The 14,797-nt window shown below is 37.7% G+C and overlaps 1 protein-coding gene and 1 long non-coding RNA gene across 2 annotated transcripts; one reads left to right on the top strand and one right to left on the bottom strand.

Annotated features, from left to right (window-relative positions):
• Nucleotides 1-6: 6 nt before the first annotated feature.
• LOC145552236 (uncharacterized) lies at nt 7-2,765 on the top strand. Its single transcript, XR_014088206.1, has 2 exons — nt 7-108; nt 2,205-2,765. It is a non-coding gene; the product is annotated as an uncharacterized LOC145552236 (long non-coding RNA).
• Nucleotides 1,176-14,761, bottom strand: mapk14a (mitogen-activated protein kinase 14a). The gene is made up of 12 exons (XM_008413527.3): nt 14,364-14,761; nt 11,141-11,270; nt 10,899-10,957; nt 6,244-6,355; nt 4,349-4,378; nt 4,039-4,086; nt 3,848-3,962; nt 3,693-3,764; nt 3,377-3,456; nt 2,500-2,578; nt 2,227-2,400; nt 1,176-2,121 (listed from the first exon to the last, which is right to left on the bottom strand). The coding sequence occupies exons 1-12, from the start codon at nt 14,480-14,482 to the stop codon at nt 2,066-2,068; spliced, it is 1,074 nt and encodes a 357-aa protein (XP_008411749.1). The 5' UTR covers nt 14,483-14,761; the 3' UTR covers nt 1,176-2,065.
• Between the last annotated feature and the right edge of the window lie 36 nt (nt 14,762-14,797).

Genomic DNA, 14,797 nt, shown 5'->3' on the forward strand with positions numbered 1-14,797 from the left:
GCGATGACACCGATAGGTATTCGTGCTCGTGCCTCAATCTCATGGTTGGTTGTTCTTCCTGAAAAGAGGCTTCAGTGACGCTGCCAGGCAGTTCTGCAGGACGGGGAGGTTAGATGGTTTGCGCCATTGACAAAATAAATGTTACAGCATGGTTTGTGCCAGATACTAGAGTTGAATATGAATGAAGCTTATAAATATTTCTCGCATTGTGATTCATAGCTTAAAAGTTCCTTATGAGATCCTGACTGATAACGAATTTTATCCTAATTTGTTTGCATGTTAATTTCATGTGAATATATTGTCCGAAAATGTTTTTTTCAATTGATATTCCCTCTAAATTGTATGAACAATTCATGCTCATAGTAATTCCAGTGCTATGTGCAGAGACAAGACAGTAAGGTCCAAAACTGTGCCTTTCACAATATTCATATATCCATCAAATTTCTTCATATAAATTCACGTTAGGACCACAAACCTCAATGTTTTGTTCTAAGTGTATGTGGTAGACCAACACAAACTCGAGAATAATTATGAATAAAAAGGAAAATTATACGACTTTCACATTTTTTCACATTAATCTGAATGTGAAAAGACTTCCAACTGCACTTGCTCGTCTTTTTTGCTTGTCCATCAGCTTTACAGGCCAAGAGACTAAAATATTTGCCCATTCTTCTTTGCAACACTTAGAATGTATGGGGGACTTGTGAACATTCAATTTTAAGTCTTCCCATGATTTGCACTGGACCTCGAGAGTTCAAGTTGTTGAACACATTACACTTCAGATGTATCACTTTCCTTTCACACTGCAAGTTTGTAGCCACTAGTGTTGGTCTATCACTAACCCCACCCTTACTGGTTATATGAGAAAACGTTCAAGGGATACAACTAGAACTGTATAAGCTTATACTGTATAAACAAGCATATCGAGTAGTTTTAGCATTCCTCTTTCAATCAGAAAATCCTTACCTCTATTTGCAGGTATCTATATAATCAAAGAACTGGAGGGTTTTGGAAATGAGAAACACAATGGAATTAAAAAATGTTACTTATTTTTTCCCCCAGCACAAAACTTACCATGAGGTTTATAAAATTTAATTAATACAGATCCCACAATAAATACCTTTTGAGATAAGACAAACTAATCAGCTTGGAAACTAGAACACAAAACACACGAGTCTCTTAAAAAATAAGTATTTATTTTCTTAAAGGACTGGAGATATCAAGTAAACTGCAGACCGATTGTTGCTCTTAAATACCTACTCCACATAGAATAAATACAACTCCCCGTTTTACACTGTTTAGCAGTTACAGGTTAAAGCATAATACTAAAAATCGTAACCCAAAGTCAACACCACACAATGCCTTCATGTACATGCTAACATTGGATGCTTTAGAACCACATAAAACACAAAGACTGACACATATTTACATATTTTGGACATGTTACTTAGATTTAACCAGAAAAGGCTCAGATATACTTGTGAAAGATAGATCTCACAGTATCTAAAGAAATCACATGTTAAAGTCTTGAAATTCAGCTGGGAGGGTTGAAGAAGCATTAAAAAAAAAAAAAAAAAAGGCTGGTGTTTTGAAATTCACCGACATGTTCAAAGATTTCTCTTTTTAGGCATAAGAGTAATTGTGGTAAATCAAAAATTGTACTAAAGATTGACCCGCTGGATTGTAAATCAGCATGCTTTCTTTATAATTAATAGAAAACAGCTCATTTATAAGTTACTCAACAAATCAGCAGAGCTGTAGGTCCGTTGTCTCATCGCCTCAGAAGTCACAGTCGAGTTGAAGTTTAAATTAAAAACAATTAAAAGCTAAAAATTTAAATACATACATTTTTTTTTTTAAATATTGGCAAAAGTGAAATTCCTCAACAACAACAAAAGGTACATAAATAATGATTATTGCTGGTCCAGTTCTTGCATTTTCATATAAAAGTAGTAATCTCCTTAAAGGTGATCTCTAAGATTTCTGAAATAAAGACTCAGAAATAGCTGGTATTGTGTGCCTGAAGGCTTTAACGTTAATGCACATGTTTTGGCTGCAGCTCATCTCAATCCTCCATGTAATCAGGTGGCACAAAACTACACACCTCCTCATAGGTCAATCCTGCAAGAAAAGAGAAAATGTTACAAGACTTGAAAACAAGATCAAAATTCCTCAGATTTTTTTTTTTTCTCTCCATAAACAAGATGTCAGGACGCAGAAACGTACGCTTCCACTCATCGATTTCCAGTTCTCTACTTTCGAAGCTCTGGTCGTAAGGCTCGGCCTCGGGCTCGTCTTCTGGGTCGTGGTACTGGGAGAAGTAGGGGTGTTCCAGAGCTTCAGTGGCTGTTATCCTCTTGTCTGCATCCAGAACCAGCATCTTCTCCAGAAGGTCCACCGCTTCAGAGAGAAAAGGCCAACGAGTTAATAAAGCTGAATCTCAGTCTATGCTTCACAGGGAAAAAAATAAATAAATAAATCTCGTTTTTTGCTTGTTACCTTGTGGGTTGGCACCAATAAAAACATGAGCAAAGTTCCTCTTGGGCATAGGAGGCAAAGAGCTGACATAATTCCTGGCCTGGGTAAACACATCAACGCAGAAAATAAAGTGTCAGTCTCCACAAGCAGCAGCATGTCAGTACAGACTGTTTCTGTTTCCATCCACATAAACCCAACTCTGTTTTTAAGTCAAATTTCTGAGGCATGGCCACAGTTTTACACCCGTTTAATTTTCCAATAAACATGGACCTGTTGTGATGAAGCGAGTAGAATACGTTACAGCACTTGCGTTTCTGTCAAATATAAAAACTAAAAAGATGAAAAACTAAAAATATACATTTTAGTTTTTTTCTCAAAAAGTTGAGATTGAGAAAAAAGTTGTATTTTTCTACTTTTTTTTTTAAATTCAGTATTATGAATATTTAAGTAGGTATAATCGCTTTTAACTGCAAAAAATTGACAATGTCATCTGTATTACTATCATGTCTCTAATTTTTTTTGCTGAAACAAAAACATTTGCAACATTTATCATTAAATTTTGCAATGACTATATCATTTGTTAAAAAAAAAAAGTAAATAAAATGTCTCACACTCCTCTTATCTATCACCACATGTTAAGATTTGGTCATCTAACAGGTGAAACCCCAACAAACAGGCTGAATATCGTATTGAAAAATCACAACAATTGGAATAAAATAATGTATTCCATACAGTCTCTTGCAACATTATCACTGCACACTGATATTGTGACGGTACGTTTTTGAGCTAATGTGTTGTGATAAAATCCAGAGCATTGATAAGAAAGCTGTGCAGCAAACATCTTCCGTCAACCTCCTCCTGTTCTCTGCCAGGAAAGCAAAGTGTGGGTTGTTCTCACCTCATGGCTGGGCATCCGGTTGATTAGCGCTGCTGGGGGTGTTCCTGTCAGGCGCATTATCTGCTGAAGCTGGTTTATATCTAGAAAGCTTGTGTCAAGGAGATGCAGCATAACTTTTTCTTCAACAGAATGCTGAAATGTCCCAAATATTACAAAAGCAAATAATTCCAATGTGGCCTGAAGGAAAAAAATAATAATTTCAACAGGACAGCTTCACAAAGAAGCTGGAACCAACAAGAATTAAAAATAATCTGCCTGGACAATGAAAAACATCCAGCAGCTCCTCTAACTGCGCTCCACCTCATGGAAAGGATACGGTCTGAACCAGGAAACAGAGTTTTCCCAGTTAGAAGTTCTGCCATGATGCATCCCACTGACCAAATATCCACTAAAACAAACACAAATGTAATAATTTACCTAATAGACAGGCTCTCAATAAGGAAACGGTAACGGGATCTTAACGGACTCAACCTGTCATGTTGTAGTGCATCCAGTTCAACATGATCTCTGGAGCACGATACCAGCGCGTGGCAACATAGCCGGTCATCTCATCGTCAGTGTGCCGCGCCAAGCCAAAGTCCAATATCTGACATGAAACAGGCAAATATTAGCATCCTTAAAACGTTTTAGGCAAAATGGTGTGAATTAGAGCGCTTACTGACCTTTAGCTCACAGTCTTCGTTTACGGCAAGGTTGCCAGGTTTCAAATCCTGCAAGGTTGAAAAGTAATGAATGTGACATTTTGATCGTCCAGTCTAGACCGTAAATGTATTTTTCTATTTTAAAAATAATTGTCATGTATGTTTCACCCGTCTTAAAATAAAAAATGCTGCACAGCTAGCATGATGAAATGTTAGCCATCTAAAAATTGCACAGTCTACGCAAAGGCTAATGATGACAACTTCCACTTTTCCCAAATTCAGCATTAAAACTGGTAACATTGGTGAGACGGGGGTGGAACTAAAGACTTACTCTATGAATGATGCCTGCTGAGTGGATATACTGAGAACAGAAAAAAATACAAATGTTAGAAAATCTGACAGAATATTGGAACCATTGATTCATCTCAAGTTTTAATTGGAATAATAAGTGGAGAGTTTATTGATTTTTGTTCAGGAAAATTAGATACTTCCTTTACGCTTTGCTCAAATAATCATTTTCATTAAAAAATAACATCCATAGTAAAAGTAATGCCATGAAACTTCGACAAAATATCACAGCAGAGATTTTAGTAGATCAGAGCTCGAGAAAATAAAAACTAAAGGTCGAGAGGTGTGGAATACCACAGACCCAGGTTCATCACACAAACAGTCATTCGTGTACGCAACATCATTCCTAAGGACAATTTAGAAACTCAAATTAATCCACGATGCAAGTGCTTGAGAGGAAAGCCTGTGCATGCATGTAGAGTACCTGTATAACCAGTACTTTTACCGAAAGAACTTGTTTACTTGAATAACTCTCCACCTACTAGTTAACACGTAGCTTTCACAGCAACAAAAGCCTCCAACTGTTAAGGAGGAACAGACAGACATGCTTCAGCAGCAACTTAACACATTAAGCCGATTAGTGAACAATGAAACAGGACTTGCATTGAAAGTATGTGTAGCACCAAGAAATGTAATTAAACTCCAAACCACTAAGATGCAGACAGACAAAGAATGTCTGAATGTAGACTAAATATAAATCTAATTTAAATTTAAATACTCAAATGTTAAAATACAAACAACTTCCATCAATCAGTATTTATTTCAAAGCTGTCCATCATGTCTCACTGATAGTGCGATTAACAGGCTGCTACCACTCCATAGTAAAGCGGGAACACATAAAGTATTGCACTAAATAAATATACAAATAAGCTAGTTTTAAAACCTAAGTGTAGAAAGTGAAAAATTAAGCATCGCTTCCAGACAAGAATAAATGTAAAATAAGTCAAATTTAAAGGGGAAAAAAAGGAAATGGGGATCAAGAAATGGAGAAAAAAAAAACATTTTCTATAATATAAATATTTGAGTTAATTACTTCTTAATAAATGTATTACTATTTTATTATTAATTTAGTCTTACATTTCTGAGGTTTTGGCAGATAAAACAGTTCAACCATAAGCTGACTATGTAGGGTATTCTAACAACAGAAAAAACAAACTTGCTTCCTTTAATCCCATCCATTTCATAGATTATACATCTGCCTTAAACATCATGTTCTGCTAAATTCATCATTGTGAATAAAAGGAAGCCGTTTTTGTTTTCTGTGCGAGTTTAACTCAGACCGTTTCTGATTTTAGCTCAGCTGAAATTATTAAAATTATTTACACTTCCTTAATGCCAGAGGAGATGTTTTTTTAATTACTTTGTTAAATTCAGAAGATTAAAATACACCAAGATTATTCTGCGTTTTAGCGACTAAGTAAATCCCAGATGATAATGTCATGGCTGTGTAAGCCTCTGATGCCTGTGTGTGTATTTTAAGGTGTTTTTCTCAAGGAGAAGATGAGAAAATGGTATCTATTAGTCACAGTGAAATATTAGTCTTTTATCAAGAAGCAGCATAAAAAGCCAGATTATAGATTATCAATGGACTCAAGCGCAAAAAAATAATCTTTGGAGTCCTGTGGGCTGATGGAAGTAAAATTTAAGAGTTTGATAATAACGACCCTCATTATAATTGAAGTAAAAAAAAACAGGGGGGGGGGGGGGGGCGGCAGGGGAGGCTTGTGAGAATTAGAACACCAAACCAACTGTGAAGCATGACGGTGGCAGCATCATGCTGTCTGTCTGTGTGGGTGTTTTGGTGCACTTCCCCAAAAAGATGGCATAATACGAAAGACTAAAACGATGTGGAAACATGCTCTTCCTGAATGACCTCACCTTCAGTCCTCGGAGGATCTGGTATATGAGGAACTGCACGTGGTCGTCCGAGAGTTTCTGACATTTGACAATGTTGTTCAGATCTGCTCCCATTAGGTGAGTCACAAGATACCTGTCAGTCGTAGAAAAAAAAAAAAAAAAAAGATTGTCGTCAGAGTTGAAGCAAGAAATCTCAATAACCTCCAAACTCAACAGAAGTCAGAGAGGGGCTTGAAATAAATAAATTTGCTCTTTGAATCTAATTTTGGAAGCCCAGTTTGGAGGCCGCAGCTTTATTTCCCACATGGCAATAAAAGCTTAAACCAGTTCTGCAGCTACTTCTTTTCACTTCTCTCTTGGGACACTGAAAGGTCAAGCCCTTTACAAATGTAATATCACTTGACAAGCACACAGGATAAATGAGCTAAATGGCATCAGCGGATACTTTAAATTCAATCCTAGAACTGTTTAAAATTAATCAAAAGCACTTAAAAGACAGAGTGAGCGCCACTGCTTGAGAGGCGACACGGGAGCAAAAGCTAACGGATGAGCGTGCTGCCGCTTCGTCGGTCTGCTGCTAAACAAATACAGGTTTCATGATTACTATTCTATTCTCACATAGTGTGGGGATCGAGGGCTTAAAATAGCACATTTCAATGCTGGGACTTGTTCTTGGCGGCACACACAGATCAGATACGCAGACAGAGAGAGAGGTTCACCCGCCTTGGAAAAACAGCGTATAAATAGTGACCTCTGTTTTTCCATTCTCCTATAAGAGAGAGAAGCGTGGCAGGAGAACCCAAAAGAATCAATCTCTTCATTCCCCCCGCCCCCATTTTTGGAGTAATCCAAACTTCCGTAAATATTTAAGGTTTTCTCTGAAATTGCATTTCAAGTCCTATTTTATTGCCTCAAAAGTTAAATCAACGTGAGCCTTTTAAATCTAGTGCAATAGCAAACCAGAAGCACTGCAGCTACATTTTTAATTTATGTCAACACCACTGCACCACAGAGGTAATAATAATAATAATATAAAATAAAAACCATAATTATAAAAAAATGAAAGTGCCACGAGTCTTCCTTTTCAAAACACTTCTACCAAAAATAAGCTAAAATGCATTGCAGATAATGAGGTTTGGCCTCAAGTGACGTCTCATATGAATGCACCAGTTTTCTTTACACTGCAGACATTTGGCTCAGCCTAGGAGCACCTGCTTGAACCGTCAGAGAACTTTTATGTTAAAATGGAAAATCAAGAGTTATGAAAGTATTCTGCTCCTTTATTCATCCTAAAGCTTTGGAAGATTCAGAGGTTGATGTAGACAAAGATTTGTAGCATGATGGAGTTGATTCTAGCGAAAAAAAAACTGGTTTCAAACTTGCTCATGCACAACCCTCTTTGTAATAAAGCAGGGTTTTGCCAAACCCTCTTAAATCAAATCAACTTTTAACATGTTTGTTTTTGACCTGGCAACAGCAACGCAGACAAAGGCCTATTGGTCATGAGAATCAGGTTATTTTCAGCAGGTTGGAAATTCATACATCCCATTTATTTTCAGTCACACCCAGGAGGCGGCAAGTCATGCTAAGTATACAACACTCTTCAGTGTAGAAGCTGCCATCGTGTGAAAACAAAAAACAAAAAAAAACACCAATTGATTTTCAGTGAGGTGTTTAAAACTGAATTCAGAGAAAGCACAAAAGGTGCAAGTTGTTCAAAATGAAACTACATTCTCAAGGCAGTTTACATTCAATTATCCTAACCGCAGTAATTGCAAGCATAACATGCTCAAGATAGTTTATTCATTCATCGTCTTTCTCCAAAATTATCATTGAAGATGTTGCTGCTGTGCTAAAAACAAATTCAAAGAAATAAATCTGGTTTTTAAGGCGAGATCTGGATCAGGTCAAATCCATCAGAACTTCAGAAAAAATCTTCTCTCTCTAATGTGGATTGCTAGAGTCTCTGGTAATTGAAGCAGGTCTGTTGAAACCCACAATCCACCCTGCAGAAGCTGGAACTGGCATCGATATAAATACCTCTGTGGTGAAGCGACACAGACACAGACACGGACTCCAGGGTGAAGCCTGAGAATCACATCTGCTGCATTTCATGTACTGGCCTATGCGGCAAGGAACTGTGTGACAATTTTTTTCATGCAACAGGAAACACTGCCACACAGGGCAGGTTGCATCCTTTAATACATACACAGTCACACAAAAAGCCCACTTGAAATAAAAACAGAAGCAGAGAAGTATTTTCAACCAATCAGACCTGTAGAGTGTAGAAAGCTTAGAGCTTAGTCAACAAAAGGGACCATGCCACTTCAGAGTCCCGGCTACAAACAGCCTGACACTGAATGAACCGTCTCGTGATTAATCGTGCCTGAATGAAGCTACTGTTTCCCACTTGCAACAATTCCACACAAAGATGTTATCAAATAATGAGGTTAAGATGCTGTTTAGATGCTCAGGAAGCAACTGAAGGGATCCACGAATGGGCGTGTCTGCATCTAAAAAGACCGCCCAAAGCTCAAACGGACCTGTGAGAAATCCTAAACTCTTGATTGCTTGATAACTAATAGTTATTTACTAGTTTTCAACAGGAGAAAAATGTCAGAGAATAAGTTATTGCAGTTAAGTTTCCTGTTGCCAAAACTATACATTTCTTCTATCTCTACTTTTGATGTTAACATCCATCCTTTCCTTTCTTTCAGAGCCTAGATTCTGGCGTTTTGACTTTGGATGCTCTTCTTAGCCTTTGCGTACGCTTCCTAAGAAACAGATTTAGATGAACAAGCCTGATCATCTAAATCAACAAAAATGATCAAATGTATTGATCATTTTTCTAAATGATCAATACAGGCTCAAATATACACTTTTATTCACCTAAAGGTCCTAGGAAGTGTCAGCGTGGTAAGTCCAAGGCCTATCAGCTTCTCATTAGGCGTCATTGATTGATTGTAGCTGGTAGTTGAAAGTATAAAAGAATGTGTTTGACAGCAGCCACTGAAATATTAAATATACACTGTGAAAGCTAGTTAGAGGCATTTCTAGACAACTGAAGACTATAGGGTCACAGGTTCAAGCAATCATGGATAAGTGAATGTCTGGGTTGTCCAGGAACAACTAAGGAACGAGCCAGGCTCAAGTCAATCATTAACTGGAACACCAGCATCACCATCCACAAGCCAAATTACTAACATGAACCGAGAGGCCGCTGACCAAGAAAGTAAACGCAATCAAGCTTGACTGAAGTATCTGTCGCTCACATGGTCTAGCCAAAATGTCTTCTGGAGAAAAGAAATGTGGTCAAGATGAGACAAAGACTCAACTGTTGAGTCACAATGACGAGATTAAAATTTAGAGCAGTCGGAGTGAGGGCTGAAACCCAACAATACTGAGCCGTTGGTGAGCATGGTGGTGGTAGCATCGTGTCAATGTGAACAGTTGCAAATAAAGAGCAAGAACTACCTTAAATATATTTCAGCTAGACTTCATCTCCGCCTAGGACGAACTCTTTGTTCGGGGATCAGAGTCTTCTTTAGACATCATAATCCATTGAAATGTCCCAACATAAACGGGGGGTTGAAGTCACTCCACCAAAGTTACATAATCCTGAACAACTTCAGAAGGTAGTCAAAACCCATCACCATAACAAAGTGTAAGGGATAATATCGTGTGGAACGAGTGTGGCACAGTTAAAGGATGCAAAGTGAAACCGCCTGCGGAAGCAGGAAGACGCACCACATTTTTTCCCCCCCAGAATCCATCTGATGAGGAAATCTAAAAACTGACAGGAACGAAACAAAAATACACTAGGAACTTTAACAAAAAACAAATAAGGTGGTCTGTGCAACAGACCAAGACACTTTTAACCCAATACGAGTGTAGATATATACATACGTATTTGGTTGCACAATTTTAGAAAAGCAAGTAACTTCAATACTTTTTCCTTCGTCACAATGTTCCCATCACTCAATATATTCGGTACGTGTGAGCAGCACTGTGGGAGATGCGAGTCTTTCCAACAGGCCAAAAATATAAAAAATATTACTGACATGCAGAATTTGCATGCAGAGCACCAGAAAAACAATCTGAAAAAATGTAGCACGCAACTGTACGCATATTGAGCAGCTTTAGTCCACCTATCTATAATCTTCACCCTCAGTGAATTAAATAAATTGAAACATATGCATCCAATTCCTGTTTTTTAATGTCTGAAGTAGTAAGTTGCTTTGAAAAAAGAAAAGGAATCGTTGGTGTAGATAATGATAAGCAAATTATATTCACACCACTAGTAGTGTATGTCGACTTTAGATTGCAACAGAAGCACTGCACCTCCAATTTCAAAATAATCCATTTGCAAGTAGAAGCAAAATGTATAAAAATGTCTACATTTCTGCAAAATAAGAAAGGATTAAATGTTTTGTAGCAGCCAGACGGTAAAGAAAGTAACAGACTATCCTTTAAAAAAATAAAAAAAAAATGTAAAAAAGTGTGTCAGTGTAATTAGTCTGCTGGCCAGACTCCAGGGGTTTTCCAACATGAGTTTGGACTGACAGCTGTCCAGAAACTACAAGTTGTGCTACCTTCACTCTGGTTAAACCATACCGATATACTTCTCTTAATAGAAAACATGGATTAATGCAATTATCTAGAACAAACAAACTTACACATCTTTGAATTCTTTTAGACTTGTAGCAGGACTGAAAACATCCAAGAGCCCAATGACCTATAAAAAAAAAAAGAAAGAAAGAAAGCCACACAGAAATTACAAATACAGGGAGCAGAAAACATAACCTTCACTGAGACGCAGATTTCTTCAAACAAACAATATTAAGCAGCGAATAAGTATTTGGTTTTTAAGCCCGTTTGCCTCCAGGAAGAAACAAACAGAAGAAAGCAGCCCGCTCACATTTTCATGCTTCATGTGTTTCAGCAGCCGCAGCTCTCTGTAGGTTCTTTTGGCGTGGATGATGGACTGGAAAGGCCGGGAAAGCTTCTTCACAGCGACCTTCAAACCCAGTTTCTCATCATATGCAGAACTGTTGAGTGAAAGAGAGAGAAAAAAAAACATTTAACCTTAAAAGAAAACCAAAAAAAAAAGTATTACTGCACTGTAACTTTTTTTTTAAATTCGGTTATAGGTATTAAGTCAATAAATTCAGCAAAGCGAGCTTCTTCAATTAAGGCTGATAAAGCAGATTTCAGACCGCTCATGTGGCTGGGTTTGCTTTCAAAACAAAATTAGGTGTAGTGAATTGAAGTGAAGGCTGAGAAATGGGCGGCATCAGCAGAAAATGTCACGTCTCAGCAGATTGGGACCGGTTTCTGACAGTAATATATCCTCCACCCTGTCAGCCGGCTTGCCTCCGACCAACACCAAGTTTCCTCCATCTGACTGTAAAAGCTGCGGCAGGTAGAAACCAGCTTTCAACTGACATGAAGCGAAATTAGCAAAAATAAATAAATAATAATAATTACTGTACCCTGTGGCGATTCCTCACTTCACTTAAAGCTCGACTGTTTACCGACAGCAACATAACTTGTTGAATTTATCCGTAGCACATAAAGACTTTGTTTCATATCAACTACTAAATGTTATAAATGCAGACAAAAGAAAATGTGCTGCAGCTTCTTTGACAGAGGAAATGGTTTTGAAACCATCAGGAAAATTAATGGATTTATGCATCAAAGCTCACGTTTCTAACCTTTAGCTGCATTTTGAGATTTTCGGTTCTGGTGCATTTGGTAAAACTTAAACTAAAAAAAAAAAAAAAAAGATGTTTTTGAATTTAGACTTGCATCTTGCCAGTCAAATATTGTTAAGGGAAAATTTGACAACTTTGATCACTGGACTGCAGGCATCTTACTAATTTGAATTGCATCTTTGCAATTATGAATTCAACATGTTTGTCATTTGTCTAAAATAATAGACTCCCAAATTTACAGCATTTGAAATTATATTATAGGTCATATCTGTGTCATTAATTGTGCCCCATTTCCTGCTTTATTGACAAAGTACAAACATTAGGGCGGTTTTATTACAAAAACAGGATATTGGTGAAATGAAGGCTGGCCCAATCAATCCCTGATACGCTCAAATATTAAAGAGCGGGCATGGCGCCCTTTGCCCTTAAATGCATCAGGAGAAAATAAAGTCTATCGATTGTATGCATCACTATAAAACTGCTTGATTTATTAAAGGGGGAAAAAAAAAACAAGGCGAGGTCATTAACCCGACCAGAGACAGATTACCTCATCGCCTGGCACACATGCCTGTTTCCATTTGCAAAACAAACATCTGCTCCCCACCTATGTGTCATTATGTTTTACTAAGATAGTAGGAAGAGCAGAGCTGCACAACATATTGTGACACGATGTTCCGCATATGCCCTGCATTAATGTTCTGCATGCAAACAATATACTTTGCCAGACAAAAAGGACTTTATCTGCTTTCGATGCCCAACCCAGATACAGACTTTAGTGACTGAAACGGAGCACTTAGAAGACAGAAAGAAAGAAAGCCGAGACAAAATGTTGGTCAACTACAAATAATCAAAATAGTCTGTGATCAATAGTCATATAGCATAAGCAATAATAGTGATCAATACATTCGTATGAAACAACAGTGGAAAAAACTAATAGAAAATAATACTTTCATTCTTTGAGGTTTCCAAATATTCTCGATTAGCTCAACTGAAATTAACAATGGAAAAGAATACTTGGAAGTAACGACTGAAACGCTGGTATACTTCAAGTCCTATGCGTTCACATTACGCGTGCTTACACAATGAGCCAGGTGAAAGGACTTTAAACTATGCTGTGCCTCCATACATGATCCAAGAGTCATGTGACTGAGATGCTAAAACTCTTAAGGAGTGGCACCCAAAATGTTGCATATCAAGCAGACCTCACTAAATCCTAAAATTATATTTTACTATACAATAAACAATGCAATAACTGCTATGGAAAGACGATCATAGTCTTAATCCTTATCAGGGAAAAATGAGTAGTGTGATAAGCCATGTCATTTTTCACTAGAACAGTAAACTCTAGCTGATTGTGTCTGCAAACACAATAAATTGAAAGAATTGGGAGGTGTGATTTTCTCATTATTCAGTTTTTTTACTACTGGAAGTTTCTTAAGAGCATGAACAAATAACATCTGAAAATATGTTTGGAAACAACTATTGAACGCTGTGTTACCTAATGTAACTGAAGTACTGAAATAACCTGTTTGATGAGTAAGTTTTATTACAACAAAAGAAAAAAAGTACAGCCAAACATTCTGAAAATATTTCTAAAATGCTTGTTTTCACCATTTTATCATCACAACAAATATAATATAACATTCAAAGTCCATGTATCCCACCTCGACTCATCAACTCAATGAAAAAGCTCAACCCTTGCATAAAATAGACTATTAGCAAATCGGAAGCCGTGGCTTCTTCCTGACGCTTTAAAAATGCGAATGCTTCTGATATTCAGATTTGTTTCATTAACCGAGTACATTTGCTATGGAGCTGAAAAAAAGGAACATGCTGTTTCTATTATTAGGAAAGCAGTACTTGAAAACAGTAGACCCAAAAATCACACATTTCACTGCACTTTCAATTGTTCATTATGTACTTTTGCAATGCATGGTCAACCACAGCTCTTTAATTGCAAAGAAGTACATTTGCGAGCGACTTTTCACATTCGAACAACTAGAGCTAGTAAACAATCGTAACTGATTAAATAATTAATCGAAGAAAAAAAAAGAACATTACGGTACTATCACTACTTGTCCTATGAAAACCATTTAACCGAGAAGGAATAGGATCACTATGTGAAGAATGTGATCGAGACAGTGATTCTTGGGGCTGATCCAATGACAAAATAAGAGTAGTCGCTTCGTGCAATAAAGTTCACGACAATGTTGTTCTTTGGCGTTGGATTTGTTTGATAGTTCAAAAATAATCTTAAACCAACTGAAGGTATCAGAAAACAACTTGATATATGCTGACAGAGCCATTCTAGCTCCACCTTGCTAACCTAAGTTTAGCTTCTGCCTCTGCAGGCCTCGTCTCAATGAATGGAGAAGTTAGTTGGCTCAACTCTGCGCACTTGTAACTTTTACAGAAAACGTGATTTACCAAACCGATCCATAGGCGCCGGAGCCCACCGGAGACAGGTCCTGGTACCGCCGCGGGACTTCCCATATCGTTTTATTGACCTCCTGCAGGTAAAATCCGGATCTTTCTTTCTGCGACATTCCTGCAGAACCAACCGTCGACCACCAACCGTCTCTTTCTGCCCCGTGCTGCTTCTTTACCCCCGAGCTGAGAAAAGCTCCGTCACACAAACAAGAGCAGCAGGAGATTATACAGGCGGCCCCTTGTTGCTGGAGATCTACGCGCAGTTGTAGATCTTCAAGTTGTTTTCCTACACAAAGTTGCAGAATCACCGCCTGTTGCGTGCACACTTTTAACTCTCCACTTTCATTTGTTCCTCTGTTCCAGTACGGCTCCTGAGGTTTCTAGGTGTAGTCTCGCGAGAAGTCAGTTCCATACAGCTTTAAGAGGAGTCG

This window comes from Poecilia reticulata, chromosome 7, assembly GCF_904066995.2.
Source record: "Poecilia reticulata chromosome 7, P_reticulata-male-v2, whole genome shotgun sequence".
In the NCBI taxonomy this organism is placed as follows: Eukaryota; Metazoa; Chordata; class Actinopteri; order Cyprinodontiformes; family Poeciliidae; genus Poecilia; species Poecilia reticulata.